We start from the raw sequence: 26,392 nt of genomic DNA, 5'->3' as shown, positions 1-26,392 counted from the left end.
AGTCTGCCCAAGCAAACCCCAGGGAAGCAGAATCAGTGTTCGCTGAGGAAATGCTATTTCTTTTTAAAAAGTTGAATCAGTTTTCAATTGAGGCAACTTCTTGGCATGTATCATAGTTTATTTTGTAAGTTTTGTTGCATAGTGCAAAGTCATATTAATTGCATGTCAGAACACACAGAACTGATAAATAAAACAATGCAGGATCTTGGAAAACTTTGTAGTAATAAGTCTAGATAGGTAACTGAATAAAGTAATTACCTTTTAAGACTTTCTCTTCTACCAATGTGGAATACTTGAGCACCTGTTAGAGAATGTTCAGGGAACTGTTGGAGAAATACTTCAGGTATGGCAGCTTTCAAGTGAAAGCTTTTGAATAGTAAATTATTCTTTAGTTCTGTTAGCATTTTGGTATTGGTTCGCTGTAATTTCAGAGCCAAAGTGAAAAAAACCCAAAACCAGTATCTGAATATATTCTTTCATCAGTTTGTCTTAAGCTGTGAGAAAATATTCAAGGCATAGAATCATAGAATGGTTTGGGTTGGAAGGGACCTTAAAGGTCATCTAGTTCCAACCCCCCGCCACAGGCAGGGACACCTTCCACTAGACCAGGTTGCTCGAAGCCCCATCCAGCCTGGCCTTGAACACTTCCAGGGATGGGGCATCCACAACTTCCCTTGGGCAACCTGTTCCAGTGCCTCACCACCCTCACAGTAAAGAATTTCTTCCTCATGTCTGATCTAAATCTACCCTCTTCAGTTTAAATGCATTACCCCTTGTCCTATCACTACATGCCCTTGTAAGACATCCCTCTCCATATTTCCTGTAGGCCCCCTTTAGGTACTGGAAGGCTGCAGTAGGGTCTCCCTGGAGCCTTCTCTTCTCCAGCCTGAACAACCCCAACTGTCTCAGCCTGTCCTCATAGGGGAGGTGCTCCAGCCCTCTGATCATCTTTGTGGCCCTCTTCTGGACTCACTCCAACAGGTCGATGTCCTTCTTATATTGGGGACCCCAGAGCTAAATGCTGTACTCCAGGTGGGGTCTCACAAGAGCAGAGTAGAGGGGCAGAATCACCTCCCTTGACCTGCTGGTCACGCTTCTTTTGATGCAGCCCAGGATACAGTTAGCTTTCTGGGCTGTGAGCGCACATTGCCAGCTTAGGTCCATCTTTTCATCCACCAGTATCCCCAAGTCCTTCTCCTCAGGGCTGCTCTCAATCCATTCTCTGCCCAGCCTGTATTTATGCTTGGGATTGCCCTGACCCATGTGCAGGACCTTGCACTTGGCCTTGTTGAACTTCATGAGGTTCACACAGGCCCACCTCTCAAGCCTGTCGAGGTCCCTCTGGATAGCATCCTTTATCTCCAGTGTCGACCACACCACACAGCTTGGTGTCCTTGGCAAACTTGCTGAGTGCGCACTCAACCCTGCTGTCCATGTCGGTGACAAGGATGTTAAAGAGTGTCAGTCCCAATATGGACCCCTGAGCAGCACCACTTGTCACTGGGTCTCCACTCGGACCTCAAGTGGTGACTGCAACCCTTTGAATGTGACCATCCAGCCAATTACTTATCCACCAAGTGGTCCACCCATCAAATCCATGTCTCTCCCAATTTAGAGACAAGGATGTCATGTGGGACAGTGGCAGATGCTTTGCACAAGTCCAGGTAGATGACATCTGTTGCTCTTCCCTTATCCACCAATGCCGTAACTCTGTTGTAGAAGGCCACCTAATTTGTCAGGCACAATTAGTAAAGCCATGTTGGCTCTCAACAATGACCTCCTAATTTTCCATGTGTCTTAGCATATTTTCCAGAAGGATCTGCTCCATGATCTTGCCAGGCACTGAGGTGAGACTGGCCTGTAGTTCCCCAGGTCTTCATTCTTCTGGAAGTACACAAAGGCAATAGAATACAGAACTGAACTTGATAACATATAAGATAATAAAAAAAAAAAAATTATCCTGTTTCACAAGAACGTTGGCTTGTGTTTAGTAAGTAAAGTACCATATCTTGTTATTTGCTGTGAGAAGGTAGGGACCCTTCATGATTTGTCCAGAGATTTGGGGGATGTGTGGACATGATGTAGAATAAAATACCCTTTGATAGAACTTTGGAGATTTGGGGTTTGATAATAGAGAACATATGTTCTCCGTACATCTAAGACACACATTTTTCATCTTGAACTTGGAGGTTTTTATTTCCTCTTGAGTAAACAACAGTTGAAGGTATATTTTGTTAAGGAGTATTATTATTAGGGATTATTTCATATTAACAACTCCAAATTTTAGACATTACTTTTTAAGAATATCCATAATTTATAGTACAAATTGAAAGTAGAGACAATTTCTAATAATCTTGCCTTTCTTTTTAGTAGGAACTTATGTTATGTTTGTGGTAACATTAAGAACTTTTTTAATCAGTCTCTGAAAGGCAGATTCCTTCCCTCCTTTCAATTCTCTCAGCTACCATTAGAGTCTAAATCTGTCAAGTCAGTTAACTAGTCATCATTTAAAAAGCATGGTTTGTATACTCTTAAGGTTGTACCTGAAAAATTTAAACTGATAGCTTTCTTTAAATTAAGCTTAATTAAATACAAATTTTAATGTGAATGCTTCATGCATTTCATCTAAATAATACTGGAGTAAGCAAAGTCTGAAATAGTGGCCCATATGTATATTTATTAATTTGCTTTCTGTCATAATATAATATAATATAATGTAATATAATATATTTAGCACTGATTGTCTTTGTTTGAACACAGTGTATCATCACTCTTTCATAATTTACTCAGTACTCTTACTTATTCATTCACCATATACTTTAAGGTCTTCCTCAGTAAATCAACATTACTGTTTCCTTCCTACACCATCACTAAGTTCATTCACATGAATACAGATTTTGGTAAAATATCCATCTTGGAATATTTGGGGATTTTACTATCTTTATGTTGTCCGAGTGTCCCAGTTTCAATTGCTAGTGAGTGGTTCGGTTGGTAGAATGGATGGTCAGTAACTCTGTTTAACAGTGTCTTTTAGCATGAAAGGTAAATAATATGCTGATCCATGTTGAGGTCTGTATACTTTCCATAAAAAAGTGAAGCTTTTTTCTCTTCTTCCTAATTTCTAGAACTCCCTATAATGGTTGTTTCCTTTTTCCATCTTCACAACCTTCTTCATGGTACTTGATTTTTCAAATTGCATGTACACGGCCAATATGAAAAAATATTCCTGTTAATCATGTTCACTGTGTGTGAGCTATCTGCAAACATAGAAAATGAAGTAAATTCTACTGTTTTGTTTGTTTTGAATTAGGCTCATGCACAGTTAGTTCGAGAAGTCGATGTAGAGAAGGTGTCAACTTTTGAGAACCCATATGTAGATGCAATAAGAAGCTTATGGAATGACCCTGGAATTCAGGAGTGTTATGATAGACGACGGGAGTATCAATTATCAGATTCAACTAAATAGTAAGTATCTGGTGGCTACAAAGAACTATATATCGTTTTCTGTTTCTAGCAAAGTAATTTTTACTCTCTAGCTTCTTATACTATGTGTCTATGTACATGTTTGTATGCATATGCAGCACAAACATACCTGAATACACACTTACTAAATTGAATTCAGAGGATACTTTAAGGAGCAGAGTACATCTAGTTTAGGATTATATCTGTGTTTGTTTCACAGAATGACAGTCTGTGATCATTTGAAGTCTTGAAGTAAGATTCTAACTAGGGATAGTTAATCACTTATGGTTTTGTTTTCTTTTGTTAGACTTGTTCAAGCCCTTACTCCCTTCTGACGTAAACTCAGTCACAAACGCAAGCTGGAGAAAAATACTTTCATGTAGTATGACAGTAGCGAATACTGGGAAGTGCAGTCAAGGTAGACCTCGATACAACTCAAAAATTTTAATGCCCCAGAACTCCTTTTTTCCAGGTTTTCCCCTTTTCCCTCACAGATTGCTTTAGCAGTCCTAGTGGTGAGGTGAATAATACTAAGCAAGGGTTCTTGTGTTTTATTGAACTGCCTTTCTTTTATGGAAACAAAGGCTAAACTTGAAAGAGTATGGCTGCCAGGAAGACAACAGGAAAAGCACTTTAAGTTAAATCCCGTTTCTTATAGATCAACAATAATAAAAATGTGTATGTGACTAAACTATGTCTGAAATGTTATGCCTCTAGTTTCTTGGGGCAGGAATCTGATAAAATAGCACTGCGAAATTTGACATTGGAATCTGAGGACTGCCTGAAGATTGACTCCGTGACATTCAGTTACTCTTCAGTAATGTAGTATATAGCTCAGATAAAATTTCTTGTCATCAAAGAAATGGATGATCGTGAGGGATGGTGACCTTTTGATATTGACCAACATTAAAAATACAACATAGTTATTGAAGCTGTGGCAAAAACCTCCATGGCCTCCACATGAATTTTATATTAGCTAGGGAAATTATTCTGATCACTCCAGTCTCCATTTGTCAGGTGTACATGGAAGCCTCTTATTGAGGAAGCATAGAAGAACAGAAGGGTACCATGAAGCTCCCATTAAGCTCATTGGAACAGGGCTATAGACAGGAGAGGTCTGGGATGACATTTATCTGCATAGTAGTCTGAGGATTCTTACCTAGCACAACACTTCAGATGTGATTTAGTCAAGACAAACTTAGTAGCATCTTGCTGATGCAATTTAGGCAGATGAAGAGCTACAGATGCATGATGTAGGTCTTCTCAGGTTTGCTCTGATGCTATCACTACACCATGTTCTTCTGCTATATTTGCCCCATGCGTAGGATTACTGTTGTCCTATGCAGTTTGCTGCCCTGTTGAGCTTGTTACCTTCCCAACCTAGAACTTTTATCGTTTGTTCATGCATGTTTTGCTGCAGAGTGGTACAAAGCACAGTGACATCTCTCTTGTATGGTTTGGTTTCTCACTGTCCCCAAAGATACCATACTGTGTTTTGGGTTTTAGTGGTAAGAAAACCAACAGAGTATTATATAAAGTAAAAACGTTTAGAGTGCATAAATGGTAGAAAGAAAATTTCAGAGACAAGTTACTGACAATATACTTTCATATTGTTTCCATATTGAAATGAGTGGCAAGCATAAGTAGAAGGTGAAGCAGAGCTTGTCTTACACTTTGAATTTCCTGTATTTGTAGGTCCTAACTTTGTTTCCACAGCAGATGTGATACTGTTTTTAAATGTATGTATTTTGTGTGCTTGCCTTAGAGGCTAAAAATAAATTACTTACTCTCCAAAGTAGGAAACAATCATCTGATGCTACTTCAAATCAGATTGTGCTGAATACCATAGTTTTGACCTAATTCTAATGAATTTGTCACCATAGTGGATCTTTTGAGTAGTATTAAAAATAGTGGGGAATAATTCATTAAGTAGCTATAGAAGCAAATTGCTAGTACATTGCCTTGTAAAAGGTAAATGTACTAGTTGATGGGTTGTTTTTCAAGTTCAACATGTTTAGCCATTTAATATTATAGTTCATACTATGGATTCCTGCAAAATCTGTTTTAAATTAGAATGGTGAATCACTGTATATGAATCTTTAAAAGAGCCTCTTGTTTATTTATGCTTGCATGTAGAGTTATTTCAAGTCTAGTAAAAGCGATTAGCAGAAACCAAAGAAACATTGTTTCAAAAATACAGTGTGTATGTTTAGCAATAAAACACCCATAGAGAATTTGCTAGTTTTAAATCCCTGTCAAAAAACAAGAAAACAAAATGCTTAAAAGTTACTACTAGGATTCACAAGGCAGTGAGTTAGAAATAAGCACCCATTGACTTGGTGAGTCTTAGTAATTTCTTCTGACTTAATGTATAAACCAGAATGGTTTGTTTTCCACTGTATCTCTTGTAAGCGTATGTGTCAATATTTGTCAATATGTCACACACGTTATTTATTCACCCCTTGCATGAGCCTCTCATAGTCTCAGTAGTTTTCCCCTGTGTTATTGTAGTAGTAGTATTTTCAGTTTACTCCCTGTTTTGCTTACACATTGTCTTCCTAAATATCTTCCTCTGTATTTTCTGTTTCTTTTATTGTTTCTAAATTCTGTTTCTGGTTTCTAATATATCCTGTATTTTTCTATATTTTCATTTTCTGTCATCTTTTAACCTGCTTTGTCATTGTTAGCTATACTTTTGATGTTTTTACACCCACTGCTAGTACCCTGGAAGAATACATCAGATGTGTGTCTACCAGAAAAGGGGAGGAGAGGGGTCTAAGAAAGAAAATTGCCTGCATCATGGGAGCTCATCTGAACCTCTTGGAGGCTCAGCATATACATTCCATTCTTTTCCCTTGCCACTGGATACTCCAAAGTTTGGGTGTTCATGTTGCTTTTAAAAGCAATTTCTAGACTTCCATGTGGTAAAGTTAAGAGCACATCAGGTAAATAGAGATTATTCACTTCCCATATACATTACAGTGTGACTTAGCCACTTACCAGTGAACCACTTCCCTTTAAGATACTGTTCACAGTGTGAGACAGATGTAAACCAACACCACACTGTGGATTGCCTTAAGAAATAGCTGTGTGAGATGAGATCATTCAATATGTACTCTACAAGGTGTCAAGAGCTTTACCCAAATGTAAACATGTTACCAGTCAACAGTTTGATTATACCATGGCTTTTCAAAGCCTGAAGAAAGGAGAGGCAACAATCTTACTGTTCTTAGTAAGAGATACAGTTGTCATAAGTAACATTTAATATTTATGGACAACTTAGGTTGCAACAGGAATTTGTGGAGGTTCATCACCATTTTTCCTCATTATGAGACTAAGGGCTTTCCCTTCATGAAGAGAAAGTAGGAAGTGTTTAGAACTGGAAAGAGCAGAGCCTTGCTGAAAAACTTTGATTTTTCTCTGGCCCCTTGAAATGGAAATATTATGTCATTACATACCTCTAACCAAGGACTTTCTAGTTGCTACACAAGCGCTGAGGATATCCGTTTATTTTCCTTTCCATGTCTGTGTTTTCTAACACTTCAGATAATTAAATACAATTTTCCCTGAAGTTCCTACACCACTGTGTTATCTATGCCAGTGTGTATTCAGTACCCCACTTTGTTACTATTTAATGCACTGCTCTATTAGTTGTACGTGCCATGATGTTCTCATACTTACATGAGAGTCCTTCAGGCTTTTGTTTCTGCATTTGCTATCACCTTTAACAGCTTAGTTCCTACAGTTATACAGCTGTGCATATACCTGTGATCATGCAAGTTGAGTTAGCTGGACAGTTAGTACTGAAATGTAGATTCCAGTATTTTACACTGTAATAAAATCTCCAGGATGTAACTCTGAGGACATCTTCATAATATCACTGATTTTTAACAGGGAAGAAAGAGTTGAATCCTAACAATGTCTGCTTGTTAAAGTTCATGTTTCACCTTTTGTCAAACCATTGCGTGAATTGTAGTGCTTTGGTTATCTGGTAATTTTTGTATGACAGTATTCCATCTGAGTTGGAAGTTTTTCGTAACTTCAGCTGAACAACTAGTTCCTTCATAGCAGTCCGTTAAAAATAACATCTTGCTTCCATGTTCCACTTCTGAAACAGGTGCATTTCAATGGAATTACTGTGTGCTAAATAGGATGTGCTTAGAGGCACACAAGAGGAAAGATCAGTGTATGAATCTAGGCTTTTACTACAGCAGTGTATTCTTTTTGCTGGTATTGCCTCTAGCAATCAGAACATTCATTCTTTTATTTCATAAAGCTGTAGGGAATTCTTAGGGCATCATGGGTGTGTGTGAGGCTTTCAGAAGGACTAATACTGTCCTAAATTGAGACCTGCTATGCGGCTGACACTGGTATAGCATACTGTGAACCACTGTCAATGTGATATCTGTGTAACAGTCATTTGTTTGGGGAGAGAAAACCATAGACTCGTAATTTATAAGATATGTAAGCGCATCATTATGTAATAAACATTTTAATACCGTTCATTGATTCTTTCTTCCCTTCATTTGTAAAAATGTACTTGAAGGTTCTAAAGCTATATTTGGGGGCAATTTGTGTTGCAGAATGGTAGATTCTGCTTTTATGTATTCACAGTTTACACAGCCTTACTTGTGTAAGGTTTGCAGTAAGATAAAAACAGAAAATAAAAATGAAAGTCTAAATATTAAGATCAAGTACTAGCAGCAGAACAGTGCTAACCCTATCTTATGCCTTAGATATAGTCCCCAAGTATAAAAGGAAGGTCTGAAGAAAGATGAGGCATGAAATCTGCTGCATATGAAAGCACTGCATCCTATAGAAAAACTGAAGATTATGCAACAGAACTAGGGAAGTTCAGAAAGGGAAGTGGGGTTATATAAAGCAGTATACAATATGTATTTCTTTCAGGATCCTTTTTTTTCATGCCGTACTGAACATGTTTTTAATACCTGTGTAATTTTTAAACCACATTTCCTATTAAAAGTTTGCACAAGCATTTTTTTTATTTGATGACTTGGGTTTTTTAGCCATTGCTAAGGTTGGCTTTTAGCCATGTAGGAAATTGAGGGAGACAGCTAGGTAGGATTTGGGTGGGATAAGGATAAAAAGAACACAGGGCAGACTTTTTCCTACCTGACTGCAAAGATCTTAGGTTTACTGTGTTTATTTTAGATTAAGATTAGATAGTTCTGGAAACTGCTACATGTGCCTCAACTTTTCACCAGTGGTGTAGAGGCTCAGAAATGCAAACCTCTACAGAAATTCTGAAAACTTGGCTGATGCTTCTTTACACTTAGCTTTGTTCATGGCTCCTGTTTGTACACTGAAAATTGATTCTGTTCACTGTGCTGCTGCATGTTAGCGAAGAGGACACTTGTGTTAGTTATTCTGGCAGCTCTGTGAGGTAGGAAAAATCCTGCTACAGCAACTCTAACATTTTGCATATGTGGAGTAGAATGACAAGCAAGGAGTATGCATTTTCAAAGATAGAGAAAAAGACTTTTCCCTTTCAAAGCTTGTTTTCCAGATGTGGTCAAAATTAGTGCTAGTTTGGGGTAGTCTCATCAGCCAGTTCAGAGTTTTGCAAAACAAACGAACAGAAAAACTCCATCCCCCCCAAAACCACACCAAACCCCAACAACAGTATGGGGAGTAGCCCCACCCAGTTCCAGAATAGCTAGGCTCCAAAGGACAGGGATATATCAGATCTTATTAAATAGTTTGCTTAATTAGCCTTAGTCATAGACTTAGGGTTTTATTTTCATTTGTACTGCCACTGTATGTGTATGAGAGAGAGGAGTTTGTAGAGGGTCATACCTATGAACGATCCTAACTTGGAGGAAAATAAATTTTTTTTCGGTGTTAAACCTGAGAGCTTTAGGGTTGAAAAGGTGTAAATGTTTATGGTTACTAACATACCTGGAAAATGTCAGCCATGTGGTATCTTGTCCTACATGTGGTTGAACACATTGAAAGCATTTGCATATGAAAGGTTGCTGGTAAGCCTTGCTTTTATAGCTGTGGTTACACTGAAATCGCCCAACAAACTTCGTTAAACAACAAACATTGTAGAGTTTCTTGAGGTTTGTCCCTTCCCTCTTCCCCTGTACTCTCATTCTGCCCATTAAGAAACAGTCACGTTGTTTGCTGGCTGGGTGGTAAGGAGTCATCTTTACTGATTTTAGACTGACCTTTTTATCAGGGCCAATGATTACCTCTATCTCAACATGTTTGGTTTTGTTTTAGAGATTTCTCTTGGCGTGTTTCTGGTGTGGTACCAGGCAGATCCCTTCTCCTCAGCAGAGCCTTTCAGAGGCACTCTGCTTCCCAGGGACTTCTCCTGTGCTCACAAGGTCTTGCAAGCAGACTCCTTCTAAGGACAGTGAGTCCTTATTAGTCACTTATTAGTGAGTATTAATTCAGCATATTGCTACATCAGTTTTGCCTGCTGAGTTTGAGAAGAGTTACTAGGCCGTACTGATGAACAAAGCAATCGCGTTTTTAACCTCGGAAAGGGAAATGTGTTTTACAAATTGATGAAGGCTATATAGCTTTTCTACCTTTGCCCGTGCCTTAATGCCTTCTCTTGATTAATTAGGCTATACTCTAAACTCAGTTTAAATTTACAGAAACTCATCTTATGGAATTATTCCTTAGAAAATGCTACTTTATCACCTGATAACTTGCAACAAAAATCAGACCTCAAAGAGGCTGGAAAACAGTAGCTCATATCTGGAGGAGGGTGTTTGTTTGAAGTGCCTGCTCCGATGTTTCTTCATGTTGAAGGTGCTTCAAGGCCTCATTCACTGAAAGTAAATTCAAGTAAGTCTGTCTTCGTTAGATGCTGTAGTTCTGGGAAATGAATTAAGGCTGAATGTTGAGCTACCTGTTCATGATGAGGGAGGTTATATTTAAATTCTTGAAGAAGGTTACCAGTTAAAACAACTCTGGTCTGTTTATTAAGGCTAGGAGCTGCACTTCTTTGCCTGATTTCTATATGGGAAAGGCATGTAGGAAAGTACAGAGCCAGTCAGTCTAATCCCATGATCCCACTTCTGCTGTTTATTTTGAAATGTAGACAAACAGTACCTCTGAAACATGCTCTCTTTCATGGGGCATCATTAGCTTCTCCATAGCCTGGCAGCTTCCCTGAAGTTGGCTGAAGGCTTGGACCTTGTCATAGGTGATGTAAAGTGCATTAAAGATAAGTACTTCTCTCTCAGCGCTGACTGGGAAACAAAAGGCTTCCTCTGCTTCTGGTCAGCATGCAGATCACAAACATGCTGTGAGAAGGTGACAGTTTCTCCTGACGTCAAGGGAGGGCCACTGCCAGCAGCTCATTACACACACATCGTCTTGGTAATGCACCTTCTGCCTGTTGCTATAGCAACCCCCTGGAAAATTACCTCAGCAGCCACTAAAATTCATTTTTACAAATCTAATTACAGATATAATTAACTTTTTAAACTTGGTCTGTACTATAAATTTGCTCAGTCCTATGTGGTTTGGGTTTTGGGTTTTTTTAAAGTAATTTTACGCAATTTCGCCCTTTTTGTTCCTTTGTATAATGTCTAGCTGAGTGGGTACTGTTGGGGTGAGAGGCCATGTAGCTACCCTGTGTCTCATCAAAGTAAGACATTTCTTAGCAGGTGGTAAAAATAAGCTCAGAGTGCCATATAGTTAACACCTAAATGGCTTGCACAGTTGCTGCTACCTGTCCAACTGAATTCCCCCTGGTAACGCTGGTGGTTACCTGCTTTTGGACTAGCCCTCAGGACAGACGCCAGGGTTTCCGATGTCCATATCGTTATTATAATTTTAAATTTTGAAGCTAATAAACTGAGGAAACATCTGGTTTGGGCAATTCTTGGCAACACTCTTTTCGTGGAAGTTCATTTTTATGACAAGACTTGTGGTTTGTTTGCAAGAGTGCCTATGTAACCATTTTTAGTGTACGCTGAAGAGTTAGTTGCATTGCAAAGGCTGATTGCAGTATTTGTGCATACATTTTGAGTTAGGTGCTTGTCCTAAAACATCCTGTTCATATCTCTTACATGCCTTAATTTTGTGTACGTGCACAGGATTTGTTTGCCCAGATGAGCGATACATTTGTCAGTACTTTGTTTAGGGCTGCATTAGATAAGTGCTTTAAAGTCATGATGAATCATTTTTTTAATAAGCAGATACACAAAAAAGTCAATAAAAATCTTCATTTTCTTTCACTCTTCACCGATCTGAATTCAGAGACTTGAGACATTTCATATAACCCTGGCCTCTTAAGTCCTCTTCTGGTTGCAGATAAGCCAGTGGAGGTAGTAACTCCACCCTGCTTTCCTGCTGGAGCTCATGGACTTCCCACACCTCAGGCTGTATCCATCAAATAAACTAGCTTAATTTGAACAATTTTGAACAATTTCAGTAGTGTTTCTTCACTATACCAAATAATTTTGACAGAAATGGGTTATCAAGCCATTGCACAAGCAAAAGAGCTGGCAGCTGGGGATGGGCAGAGGTGCAGCTAGAGTGGGGCTTGAGCCAGCATGGTTGAAGGTGGAAAAGGATTGGCATTAGCTAGCATGTTTTGATGTTTCTATTTAAGGTTGCTGCTTGCTAAATTAATTTAAAAATAAATAAACTGTTAGTTTAAAAAACTGTAGGATGCTCAAAGCCTATGCTTGCAGTCCTACATTCCCCTAGTGATAAGAGAGTTTCTTTAAACTCTAGCTTTCATGTGAGGAAAAAAAAGTTAAACTTCCAACCTTTTTGGTATGAGGAAGATTTGAAAATATAAGTCTTTATTGTGGCAATGAATTAAACTATGATAAACCAAATAAATTAAATTCTAAATTTTCAGTGTAACAGGACCAGCTATAATAGTAATACGTGAAAAATGTGTGGTCTGGTTGTATGTCTTTACATATTAAAGGTATTCCAGTTGTCTTTTCTTTTTTTATGTAAATAGTCACCTGTATTCATTTACATATTCCCTCAGCATTTTGAAACAGTGAGTCAACTCAGCAAATCAGTTATTCAGAAAAATCAAGACTTGTCACCCCACCCCCCCAAATGCAATGCAAAAATCTACTCTTGTGCTTCAAGAAGAGAAGATGTCTTGGGTTTTGTCTGTGTAGTACTGCGGACATAGAAATACAGTGTTACACAATTAATATAAAAGCCATGATAATGTATTGAGCGCGAGTATGTTGATTTGCTCCCACTGGCATTTTAGGAAGATTGCACCTGACTGAAGAGAGACGATTCATTTCTGCAATATATCAAAAATCTTTGGATGTGGTGTAAAGCAGTGGGTACAATGGAAAAGACAGACCCTGATGTCAATCCCAATGATACATATTCTTATCCAAACATAACAGAGTTTTTAAATTAATTGTGTTACTTTGTTTTAGAGGTTACATGAATTTTAAGAGCGACTTAAGGATTTTTTAGTGATTTTAGAGTATCTTGAAAGGAACTTTGTGTTGCTGCTGCAGGCAAAGCTGTCAGTCTGATTTTCAGAAAAAAGTTTAATCCCCTTGAACTTTATAGCAGAATGTGAAGTTACATTATCCTCATACGTTAACAGGAAGTGTAACTGATCTGCAGAACTGTTAAAGTCAGTAGCAGAAAATAATCTACTCCTTTGCTTCAGAGCAACAATGCACAAACTTCACTAAAATCTGAATTCCAGCACAAGTAATTCTTCTGCAGAAATGTCTCTGTTAAAAAACAACAACAACAAATCAAAACTTAAAAGAAAAACATTTTTTTCCTACTTGAAAAGAATTTCATTGACTATTTGCTGTATGGTCATGGGGTGAAAATAACAATAATCAAAAATTAAAAGTAAGGTTGTGCAGCAGAGAACTGAGACATTTTCATTTAAGTAAATGGATACAATAATATGTTTATTAAGTTTTAAGTTAGAAGGAAATGTAGGGACTAAATGTCATTATTTGAAAACAAAAAATACAGGATGTATTCTAAATTGCTTTCATTGGACTGTAGATTCTGATTATGATTTGTCAGTATCACAAAGATTTTCTTTTAAAGGATTTTGTGCATGCTGTCTCACTTTTTTCTGTGAGGTGCTCTTACTGGTTTTGATACTGCTTCCTTGATTCTGGGTTTGAATGTATAATTTAGGACACTTAGAGAGCCCAACATCCTTTGATCTGTTAAGTGAAGAAATCTAGGAAAGAAATAGGACTCCATGAGGATGCATAAGAACTCTTCTATGCACTGTGTAGGCTCTGTAAGGTGCTATGGGTGAAATGAGTGAGAAGGTTGCTGTTTAGTAGTTGAATGAGCAGAACTTGAGCAGAACTGAATGAGAATGAGGAAAAGGTAAGTACTTTTTAAGGATAGATCAATGCTTCTGGAACTTAATGGCATCAATGATTTGTGTAAGAACAAAAAAACCCCATCTGCCTGTTTAATGGTTTCCAGTAATGCAAATGAGATTCAACTCATTAATATCCCTTTGCATTATTGCCTTTCTAAAATCAGCCAGATGCGCATTATAGTGTACTTTAGTAACATGTCCAGTGTGCTGATGGTGCAGAGGTGCAGTAACCAGGCTCACGTTGGAGACTACAGCTGAAGCTTGCCAAAGGAATGCAACAAGACAATTGTGTAAATGGGCCACTTACCATTTTATTCAGTAAAAATTCTCCTGCTCTAGTGAATACCGCTGTAGCATGTAATGACCCACAGTGCTTCTCTGAACCCTTCCAAAATACAGTCACAAAGCAAAACCAATTGGGGGGGGGGGGGAGAAGCTAGTTCAGGGTTTCTGTCAGTTTCTTATTGGATTTCATTCACTTTTTTTTTCCACGAACAAACTGATGATGTGCTTGTCTGTTCTGTTTATTGTGTAAAATACCTGAGGGCAGATGAAGTGCTCAGACTTTCACACCTTTTTCTTATTGGCAGAAACTAATCGGTGTTCTCAGAAAATATTTTCAGAGTAGTAGCTTCTGAATTATCTGAGATAGATGGTTCATCACATCTTCCTAACTAGGTGTAACTTTCTCACATTCAATGTTTACTGTTGGATTAATCTTTCATGAATAAAATCATAGTGAGGGAGATATGATAATGTTTTTGGCTCCCTCCCAGACCTAACAAATTCTTCTGTGTTTTTGCTGTAAAGTGGAAATGAAACTGCTTTGTTTCTATCACTGTTCAGGATAACTTGCTCTAGCTATTTCATTAAGAAATCATTCAAAGCATCTAGAAGAAGTCTTAACTATTTCTTGGGGGGAGGGGTGTATTTGAAAAGAGCACCTTCACTAACAACTACAAGGAAAAGAACATGTTCAGAGCCTAGTGATACTTCATCATCATTCTGTAAATTACAAGCCCATTGCTGTCCTCCCCTAGAATGAGTGAGGGCATCTGTAGGTTAATTTATCTTCTCAGTGGCTAACTCTAGGTCATTCTTGTGCTGGGAAGTAACCAAATGCCCAAGAACTTCATTTCCTGCAGCAGTCTCTCTCCCAGACATTTACCACGGGGACAGCCGAAGCTGCCCGGTGCACTGATTTCATGAGACGTCCAGCTCCTGGACCCAAACAGGCTATCACACACACATTGGTACACCTCTTTTCTGAAGCATCTCTTTTATGAGAATTAATTAAAACCTTGAGTACACTGGTGCTTTATGGTTGAAACCCACCATTTAGCAATAGCAGAAGAGTTTTGTGTTGTAGTTAATAAAACTTTACAAGCAATTTTATAGCAATTTCGGGTTATTTGCTAACCGACTGGGGTGTATTTCATGTACTGCAGCCTTATTAGCTTAAGCAGAAGTTTCAGTGTGAATGCAGGACTTCCAGGTGCCAGCAATCCCACTAAATAATCAGTGCTGCCTTCTGATAACAAGATCTGGAGAGTTTTACAATTGTCAGTGCGTGGTGTTTTCCTTTTTTTTTCTTTTTTTTTAATTTTATTGAATCTCCAAACAGTACCATTTATCCTCCTGTCATTTTGTAACTGATAATGATCTATTCTGTAACAGTTCGCTGTTCTTGGAAGATTCATGTTTGTCTATCCATGTATGTGTGTAGATATTGCAGACTGAATATCAAGAAATATGTTACATATTGAAATAAAACTGTGCGGTTTTGTATTTCTCACACATTTTATAATATTACTTGTCTCTAAATTGCCTAGAATTGTGTAATTGAAAACTTTGAATCTCTGGTGAATTTACACATGAAAGCCAAGCAAACTTGTATGAGAAAAATGAGAATAATTATGCTACCCTTCTGTAGAAGTTACCTGAAGCTATAAAAGTGTACAGGAAGGGAGGATGGAGCACATTTTTATACTTTGTCCCCTCTTTTATGCCGATAATGCTCTTTTTTCTGTTGTACTTCTTCCTAACCCACAGCCCATTTCCATTCCCAAGTCTTCCTTTCTCTTTTCCTCAGTGGGATGATGGTGTCACTGTCTTGCATTCCTGTTGTTTCTCCCTGTCTTTAGCTATCTTAATGACTTGGACCGCATAGCAGACTCCACCTATCTGCCAACTCAGCAAGATGTGCTCAGAGTTCGAGTCCCAACAACAGGGATCATTGAATATCCATTCGACTTACAGAGCGTCATTTTCAGGTAGAAAAAAAGTTTTAACACCCACTTGCTTTGTTTCTTTGTTTCCTTTTACATTAGTAATACCATGTATAGGACATTGGTTAAAAGTGCATAAAAAGCAATTATTCTATGTTTTTAAAATATGGGCTTTGTCATTATATTTTCATGTAATTGTCCACATGTAATAATGAGCTGATGTTAAAGATGTCAAAAGGATGAAAGACAATTAGGTTTGTCTTTTTCTGAAGGTAGTTATTACTGATAGAAAACCTGCAATTCATCTTTTCAATAATATGTATCAAAGTTTCACTATGAATAATATTCTGAAAATACAATCATGTGTCCTCATAATTCTTGTAAATTATGAAATACAAAGTTACCACTTATGTTGTTGATTTTTAGGCAGAAATTACTCTCCTTTTGAGAGAAATCACCCTACTTGAGTGCAAGTACACTTGTTTAAAAAATAACTATGAAATTGCAATTGCAAGTTAGACACCTGTATTTAGTTACACTGAGACATGGGATAAAGTGGGAATACAATGTGAGCAAATTGGAGTTTTAATTTTGGATATTAAAAATTTTAGTAGATACATATTGTGTTCTATTTGTCCTCTTAAAATGGGGCAGCTTTAACAAGTTGGGAATTTTGACTCTGGTAATTTGGGGGGGAAAAGGCAAACCACCAAGTCTGTTCTGTTCACATCTGTTTCTGCTGAATATGCAGGGCATACATTGCTGAATCATGGCTCATGAGACCTTTTTATGTCAGAAATCTGAGGGGTTTGAGACCCACAATAATTTAAATACAGAAAACATAGCAGACTTAAAAGCAAATATGATTAACTGTCTACTTATAACAGAATCCATTAAATATCAATGGAAAAAATCATTAAGAAAAACAAATCAAACTCTGTTTTCAGCTAAATTCTTGAATTTTGTCGTGTGTGTGCTTGTGTGTTTATCTGTTAAGGTATTCATGGAGTTGATGTGGATGTTAATTTTGCAGAATGGTGGATGTAGGAGGCCAACGATCAGAAAGAAGAAAATGGATACATTGCTTTGAAAATGTCACATCTATCATGTTCCTAGTAGCTCTTAGTGAATATGATCAAGTGCTTGTGGAGTCAGACAATGAGGTAAGCAAGCATCAGCAAAAAGCAGCAGTTTTAAAGTAAAAGTAACTTCTCTTGTCCAGTCCCAGATGTTTTCCAAATGCGTCTACCAGCAGTCATACACAGCTGCACCCAATGGAGTGAGAAGCACTACAGGGATCAAGAGGGGAGGAGGGAATCAGTCTTCAAGTATGGCAAAGCTGATCCACTCCATGGAGGATTCAAAGAAACCTATCTATTTTGTGTTGAAGGGGAATACAGTTGAATACAGAGAAATGTTCTTAGTGTAGCTATTTATGCAGTTAGTGTTAATGTAGCAGAGTCACAAAAATAGGTCATGGAAGGGAAGACAAAATTTATAAATTCTTTGCTAGAACAAACCCTAAAGTAGTAAACTTCATTCCTTTGACTTAAAGCATAGGATGTATATTGTATTTTTATTTCAAAAAATAACAGAAGTAAGAAAGTGGATGAGCTGAGGGGGCAAAGCACACTAATACTCAGTATTTTGAATTCAGTTTTACAGAGTGGGGAGATGATTTAATGTTTAGATTTTTTTATCTTTTCTGAGGACTATTTTAAATTATTCATCAAACTTTTATACTCACTGGCACTGTCCTATGGAAGTCTTTTAATACATACTTACGAAAGTTAGGTGAAAAAAAGAAAACATTTGAATCTTCTTCATGGCTGCATACATGTTATTTAAGAGAATGGTTGACATAACAAGGTAAAACAGATGTCCCTGGACATTCATGTTTGTACACTGAACTTTCTTCAGGATTCATTTTTTTAATAAAGTCTGGGACTTCTCAAAGCTGTTACATTTATAGTCTTTCCATAAAAGAAAAATACTGTTAACGTGAGTTATATAATTAACTATATCATTCAAAGCTGAATTTACAAAAATGATGATGTAATCTGCACCAACTTCATCTCTTGCGATTTTGAAAACTAGACGTGTGTAGATAAAAAGACAACTCGGTCAAACTTGGCTCACTTCAAACCAAGCCAGAAATGGTTGTATCTTTTTCTGTTTGCATTATTCTTTTGTAGCCACAAAGTCAACATAGAAGTATTAAGTATTTTAATTATACAAGTCAAAACAAAATATATTGGAAATCAAATACAGAAAAATTAATTATGATAATTTTCAAATCCTATTCTAACTATCAAAAATAAACTTCCAAACTTTCTTATGTTAGCTATTTATCACTGTGTTTTCATACTGTCTGTCTCACAGGGAGTAGTTCTCGTAGGAACTGTCTCACAGGGAGAGGTTTACTAGATTCCGATTCCCTGTTGAGTGTGTCCTGTTCTAGATAGGTGGCTTGCTCAGACACTTGCTCTCGTTTGTCAGATAACTTCAGTGAGCATATCATAACTTAGAGCATCCTTACTGTAGAAGGTGGAGCAATATCTTCCTAGGCTGAATCATTTGGAGTATCTTGCTCTGTGTTCTTGTAAGCTAGAAGAGTTCACGTGTTGTGAACTGAATAGGACATCTCACTGAAGATTTCCTTTATGTTTTGGGCTCTCCAGTGAAGTGATACCTGAAGCTGTGATAGCTTTTCTATAACTACTTTTCAACTATTATGAAGAAGATCACTTTACTTGTAAAGCTGCTTAGATTTTTCAAGTTTTCACTTTCAAAACACTTCTTGGAGGCAAAAGCAGTAAAACTCCTCATTGTCTTGCAAAATGGTTCTTCCACCTCACTGCTAAACTATGTTTCTTATTAACAACAGTGGAAAACTTCTGAACCCTTTTGTCTTTCAGTTTAAAGTATGTTCATAACTTTAATTCAAACCAGTTTTATTTTCAAGTCATACATGCATACATATCCTAGTAGCACATTCCAGCAGCCTTAGGCTTGTATATTACTCTAGCTCTGGGATGGATCCAGACTGTCTTAGAGCTAAGCACCCATCTGGACAGTTTAGTTTTGGCTTTCAGCAAGCTGAAAGCTATCTGTCAAGATTTTGTTGGTATACCAGAGCGCTGCTTCCTTCCCTTCCTTTTCCCCTTCCCTGTATCTCTAAACATTGCAGTCCCAGAACGCATGGGAGAAGAATGGGTTTATTTATTCTGCATAAAGCAAAATATAGTTTGTCTGAATGTGGGTGTGGCAGAAATACAGGAAAAGGTTTTAAATGTGTTAGTTGACACCTTGAATTAAGAAATTTAGCCCCAAAAAAGATTTTTATTCTTCACTGGGGGGTGACAAGCTCAGTAGGGAGGACAGTAACTTAACTTGGAGACTTTGGTAATCAGCCAAGACATACTTTTCACACTTACCTTTAAATTGTGAAATAGTATTAAAATTATAGCACCGAAGTGAGTGTGTGTCAGTGCCCTACTTTCTTCGTATGCCATCAGTGTGATACTGTGATAGAATCTGATCCTTCTTTGATCTGTGTGCCTCTTAATGAAATTAAAAGATCTGACTCGACAACTTGCAGTGTTCTGCTACTCCTTTTGCATGGCCTGATTAAATTGTAAGATGGCCTACTTTCTTTTTCTAATTAGTCCACTGCATGTTATTGCCTGAAGTCTTTTTCCTCGTAGTATGTTTTTACAAAGAAAACTGTGCTTTTTAATAATCTGTGGCATTCTTCGTAGTTAATAACATTTTTTCATTAATCTCAGTTTCATGAGTAAACATAAATCTGCAAGAATTATTATTTGCCATTTAGTGCATGTATGTTCATGTGACCCTTCATCATTATGAAACTGGTTTAGAGCCCTTAAGACTCTTGGTTTGTATTTCAAGATGTAGTGCCTGATAGACTCTCAGCTGTAAATCCATTTCTTCCCTTGTTTATCTTATTCAAGAGAAATAGATTTGAATTATAAATCCGATGAGGCTATACTGAGTTGACAGACTTTGCTAGTGTCTCTCCAGGGCTTTTACTTACTGGGTATATGTGGGATTGAGCTGGGAACTGTTTCTGTCTTCATGCCCATGGAGGAGTTAAGTATTGAAAGTTCTGAGAAATATAACTACTCTGTAAGGGGTCATCATACATAGAAAATAAGACAAGTATTCAGACTGCCTGGTATTCAGAGTCCTGTGTAGAATGACTCTTAAGTGATACATCATGAAATTGCACTCCCATGACAAAGATCTGCAACTAAAGAGGTGTGGGTTTCAGTCCTGAAGAAAAGCACGCATGGCTGCCCAACAGTATTTTAACTATGATTCCTCTAACAGGCAGTACTCAGAAACGTCATCTCTCCTCTCTCAAGTATGTGTCTAGATCATACCTAACTAAGCATCTGATTTTGGTGCATAAATACAAAATTAGAAGAATTGTTAAGGACAGTATATTTAAACATATCTTTCAAAAATTTCAGACGATGTACAGATTTGAAATGCCTTTCTCTTTTTAAATATATGTAAAAGGAGAGATAGCTAACTGTTCCAAATTCTGCCCTTAATAAAACAGTAAGTCTGTCTAGATTCATTGGTGGAAATCAGGACAAAATTTGATCCAGAGGACATAATATGCTAATTACATTAATAGTTCTGTAAATTAAGTAAATCGTCCCTCAGTCAGATATGATGTGATGAAGAACATGTTATAAGTTAAATTATCAGATACTTGACCTTTTCACTTTTTCAGAAAAGTCTGACAGAATTAGAGGTAAGACAAAAAATGAAGGAATCATCTCTCTGGTAAGTTAGTTTATGATGTATTATGTCCTCTAGGTCAGGCTTTTGCTCTGTATTATTCCAGCAGATCTGGAGAAATTTGCAGTTTTATCAAAAAGAACAGTTTAGAACTTTTCAATTTTTAAAATCAATTTGTTTTCTTAAATAAAGGATTTTTTTCTAGGTAAAGTATATGAATCCATATTCCAGGATATGCTGCATTTAAATATGTATCGCAGGTAGCTCTTCTAAACATATAAAATCTCATGGTTTCAGTGCAATAAATGCAAAAATGAGTTCCAGCTTTATAAGAGAACCAGTAACCACTTGCAGTTATGGAAGGACTGGAGACATTACATACCTGTAAAATCTGGTTTCATAAAAAAGAGATTTTCATTATCTTTGCAGAGCTTGTTAAGTACTTCGAAATGGCAAAATAAAGGATGGTATTTATTGATGCTTGTACATATTTTTTTTCTGCATTAAGGCATATATGATTTCATATAGCTTGTGTAGGTCTATGGTGGTTATGAAAATGTGGGCTTTTTATAGGTAGAGATCCTTTTTTTCCTGTGTTCCCAGAGGAAGAACAGAAAAGACAGGATGCAATTTCCTCAGTTCAGCTAAATTAATGGATTAATAGGCTAAGAGAATTTTTGAAAATTTCTAAACTATCAAAAAGCAGATACTGTCTTTCCTGAGGTATCGTCAGAGGCTGCAAAGCTACAGAGGCATTGGACAGCATAAAGTACTCACTATTAAAAGAGAATTTTTAGAAGTAAATCAGTATGAGTATTCTGAACATCCATTGCACAAAATAAATTGGGGGAGAAATGCCAGTTTAGATTATTTTGGTCAGAGCTGATAGATTTTGGTTTAAAAAAATAATAGAAATACAGTTGTAAAATGTGAAGTTTTAACAGGATTGGAGATAAATGTTGCTAATACTTAAAACTAATATTCCTTCCACTTTGAATTTTGAGTAAGGAATTGCACTAATGCCCAGCATTATAAATACATACTATGTATCCTAGATACATATGACTATCTTATATATGCATCTCTGTGCCTTAGGAGAACAATGATTTTTTTCATTATTTTACTTGTTAAGCAGTTTCTCTTCACTGATGAATGAAACCACGTATAAAAGAACCATTGAAGTGCCTCTTCCTTTGTTAAAATAGTAACATTAATATAACTTTAAAAACTTGTTTTTCATAGGGTGGTTTATTTGCTGGGTTTTCACTGACCTTGAATAACAAAGCAAATAGAACCTATTTTTCTGTTAAGGTCTAATTCATTTATATATCCTATCCAGACAGGTAATTTGCAACCCTTTGAAGAGGTTTATTAAGAACAATTATTGATTCTTTTTAATCGGAGATTCTTGTTAAGTAGAGTACTGCTCTTTTTATAAAAAAGCTTTTGTTTTAAACCTTTTTTTTAAGCTTTTGTTTGTTTTTTTTAAAGCTTGTACTATGTCTTAATAAATTTTATTTAGCTGCAGCCAAAATCGTTAGTGTTAACATAATAAAGTGTAACTGAATTTCTCTTAAACCAGTATTTCCTTCCCTTTAATCATCAGAATTGTCATCTGATTTGCATTAAAGCTTTATAGAAAGTACCACCTTATAATTCATGTATTTACAGTTTTGATCCCAGATTCCAGTTCTTGCTGAAAATGTTTGTAATGTATGAAGCAGGCTGGAATGGCTTAAGAATTATGAGGTTTTAAAATAACAAAACTGATTCCTTGGCTTAAGAAATCCTAGAAACATGCCTTCAAGCTATGTCTAATATTACCATTACTTCCTGTGTGTCCTCCTTTCACACATGTTAAACTATTATCTAGGTTCTATCTTTTCTGTGATCTTGACAAAAGCCATATTGCTCAATGGACAGCCACAAAAATGATGACATAAAAATAGTTTTCCCAGCTTCTTGCTTTTGCCTTGTGTTCATCTGTCCACTGGCTTTCACTTCCTTATGATGTGGAACCAAATGGTTTGTCTGCTTTAAGGGCCTGCATCATCTAACCTGGTATGATAACCAGATTGAATCTTTTTCGTGCCAGTCTTGATCAGTCATCTTTAAAATATTCCAACAAATACTTTTGCATGTGTTACCATTCTCCTCATTGTGAACAGGAGGTCCCCGGAGACTTGCCTAATCCTGCTCCGTTGCTGCTGTGTAATACCCAGTGGTGTAGCAGCCAGAGCTGTGGGAAGACTGCTGCTTGCACTGTTGTGAATTCTGCTTCTATAACTTGATGCTCTCTCATTCTGTTTTCAGCATCCTGTTGTCTTACAGATTTATCCTGAATTTATAAACTTTTAAAGCAGTGGCTGTTACTTAGCAGCAAAGTGCAGCTGTGATCCCCCATCAAGTCTTGATGTTCCTGAAATGTAGACTAGCCCGTTCATTTACCAGTAGCAGATGTTTGCATGGCAGTAGCAGTAGAAAAGCATAACATTTTTGAGATGTGAACAGAACCAGAAGTGACTCAAGCAACATTTCCAAAAGTCATTGCACAAACCTTACAGAAATTCAAGGGGGTAGGCAGACGAATGGAACAGGAGAGGTGGAAAGAAGAAGGTACATGTGACTGGTGGAGTCCCTTTTGGAAACAGTGGAGCTAAATAACCTGGGAAGAAAGTTGTTCTTAAAAATACTTTGTCCAAAACATTACCAGCAGGGGATCATTAAAACTGTAGTGACTTAATAGTCTGTAAATACAGTGGTCCTTGGTAAAACTGTGTTTAGCTTGGTGTTCATAGATCAAGAGGGTTGAAACATGATAGCTACGTATGAGTGTGTGAAGTAGAATTGGTTGCTTAGAGGGGTAAGATCTCCGTCCTGGAGAGAGACGTTCAAAGCTTGACTGGACACAGCCATGAGCAACCTGATCTAATGACAGAGTCCTGCTGGGAGCAAGAAGTTGGACCAGATGACTTCCACAGGTCCCTTCCAACATAAATTTTTCTGTGATTCTAAGTAGAAAAATCATAGTTTGACAACTGAAAGGATTTTTTTGTTTGTTTCTTTGGGGATCATCTTTGTGATCATGCCATAAGGTTTTGCCATAGCTTCTTTAAAACCCTGAAGAACCCTACTTAATTCAGATATCCACCATGAAATCAATGTAGTTACATTCACAGTACTTAATTTACACTGAAAAGCTGCCTTGTGAATTTATTAGAAGTAACACTTGTATGAAGACAAAATAGGATATTTAGAAAATTAGGGCTTCAGTACCTCAGCCACAACTGCAAATTGATACTGGAGGAACTTTGTAGAGTGGTTTTCTACAGTGTTTCTGTGCTTCAAGTACTGAACAAAGGCACAGTGCAAGGATGTCAGTTCTTTAGACTGATGGAAAATTTTATTATTCTTAGGTTGTTCCAAGTAGAAAGGATCAGTGTTGCTTGGTTTGTTAAAGAATATTCCAGTTAAAGTCTAATATATTAAAATTACATGAAACCCAGGATAGGTATTTTTACTGTGGATTCATTTGTGTGTGCGTACAGGTATGTAGGTGCAGGCATACATGCTCATGTTTTGAATCTGGACAAAACACATCTGCAAAATAGAGGAATATCCAAAGCCTAGATGGAACTTCAGTAGTGTTCATCAGTGCACTCTGTTAATGGGTGACAAATTGGTACAATGTTTGAGTTGCATTTTCTTTTGATATGGGACAAAAGTAAGAAATGACATGAGGCTACAGAGTTCAGAATACTTTCAGTCTTTATGGAGGTGATTATCTGAAGCATGTATTTATTTTTTTCATCAGAACATGCTTCCACTTCTCTTCTAGCACTATGTGTTCCTTATTCACAGGCTAGCCCTATATAGCTTAGCATGAAGGCTGAAAGAAAACAATGTTGAGATCAGAGCACTTCTCTTTTTCTGCATTGTGAATAAACATAATACTTCAGTTGTTTGGTTTTTTTCATCAACATTCAGCAATCCAGAACAACTGAGCATAGAGCAGAGGGATAATATGAACTCCCAGATAGAATTAAAATCCTCAAATGGTCTTCATAATTATTTAACAATGTTATTTCCATGGGAAATAAAATCTCCAGAACTCATTGTTTATTGCTGTGTGTATTGTATCTGTTCATACCTCTTCACACATATGCATGTGTATTTTCTTTTTGGTTTGTGGATAAAGAGCCTTCCAAATGTAAAGTATCAGTAGTGAGAAGCAATTGCATGAGGAAGAGCCAGAGCCTCTCTGTCTTTTTGTTTAAGTGGGTGGTTCATAATGGAAATGGGAGGTTGAATGACTGTGAACCAGCTTGCAGAGGCTGCCAGAAATGCTGCTGGTAAATGTTGCTATTGGCAGCAATTGCTGGCAAAGACAATTGCCACTTATTTTATTCAATAACCAGTGTCAAAACTGTCCAGAAAAGGGCCTTTTCAATGACAATTTAATTTTAAAATATTTTCACCCACTTTTCTCAAAAATATGTAGGTATTAATGAAAAAACATTTATTCTGACATTCATGTTATTTCATCAAAATTAATTTAACAGACTTTTTTTATTTAAAACATTTGACAGCAATGTTTGGACCATGTTTTTTGACCACTTTATTTTGAACAGTATTTTTGTGCTTTGATGGTTGTTGAACATGTTGATTTGATGGATTTCAGCTGTCATTTGGTTCATCTGTCCCTCTGCTGGGTACATAAAATTGCCATATAATTGAGAGTGCAGTGTTGCAACTTTAAGTTGTTGGAGAGGTGAGAGTTATTGTCCCAGGTGATTTAAAAATACAGTTCCCATCTACAGAGATGTCTTCCAGTCCTCTACCAGCAGCTTTTTTTGTCAGGCTTGTTTGCAGAAAGATTCAAGACCAGTGAAGAAAACAAAGGAATTATTCCTGAGCTCTGTGTTAGAAGTTGTCTTGTTACTGCATTTGAGTTAGTCATCAAAATATTTGTACAACCATTGCAGTTTTTTCCTAGATGACTAGTTACAGCAGTATAGCTGCAAGATTATACCTTGTACTGGTGGCAGAAATCTGAAGTGCTTCCAGTTTTGATACTGTGTTTACTTTTTTTACATAGTGGAGGACTCTGCACTTACCTCCCATTTCCTGATTTCCTCTGTTATTTCCCAACTTTCATGTAGCAGCTGTATTAAATTTCTAGCCAAGGAATACACTGTAGGTCTTTCTGTGCAGCCAGACAGTGCTTCTACTTAAATAATTGCTGGAAGTCTTAGTTAGAGAACGGAGACGTTCCTAATTAATACAGACTTTCGCACAAAAACCATTCACATGCACAAGATTTTGTCAGGTAAAATGATAGACTAAACATTACTAAACAACTTCTGAAATATTAACCCCTGCTTTTTTTTCTGAAGCTGTCTTGTGTCAGTACCTCCTCTTCTACAATTAGTGTCTCTGAATGCCCTCTCAAAAGATTTGTTACCAGCATAATGTAGTTATATACACAGTCCAAGTTGTTGACTGAAAAATGCATCTTTTTTACCTCTGCACCACCTTCTCTCTTATCATATCAACAAAATTCAGTCTTTCAAAATTCGTGAAATCC

The 26,392-nt window shown here is 37.0% G+C and overlaps 1 protein-coding gene across 1 annotated transcript in view; it reads left to right on the top strand.

Annotated features, from left to right (window-relative positions):
• Positions 1-26,392, top strand: part of LOC142027323 (guanine nucleotide-binding protein G(q) subunit alpha) — a 134,560-nt gene that overhangs the window by 94,079 nt on the left and 14,089 nt on the right. Inside the window, exons 3-5 of the mRNA XM_075021280.1 lie at positions 3,311-3,465; positions 15,949-16,077; positions 17,066-17,195. Coding sequence (XP_074877381.1) covers positions 3,311-3,465; positions 15,949-16,077; positions 17,066-17,195 — 414 coding nt within the window. The remainder of the gene's footprint in view (positions 1-3,310; positions 3,466-15,948; positions 16,078-17,065; positions 17,196-26,392) is intronic.

Source organism: Buteo buteo, chromosome Z, assembly GCF_964188355.1.
Source record: "Buteo buteo chromosome Z, bButBut1.hap1.1, whole genome shotgun sequence".
Lineage (NCBI taxonomy): Eukaryota > Metazoa > Chordata > Aves > Accipitriformes > Accipitridae > Buteo > Buteo buteo.
Note: the sequence above shows the minus strand (reverse complement) of the source record. Positions and strands in the feature narration are given on the sequence as shown.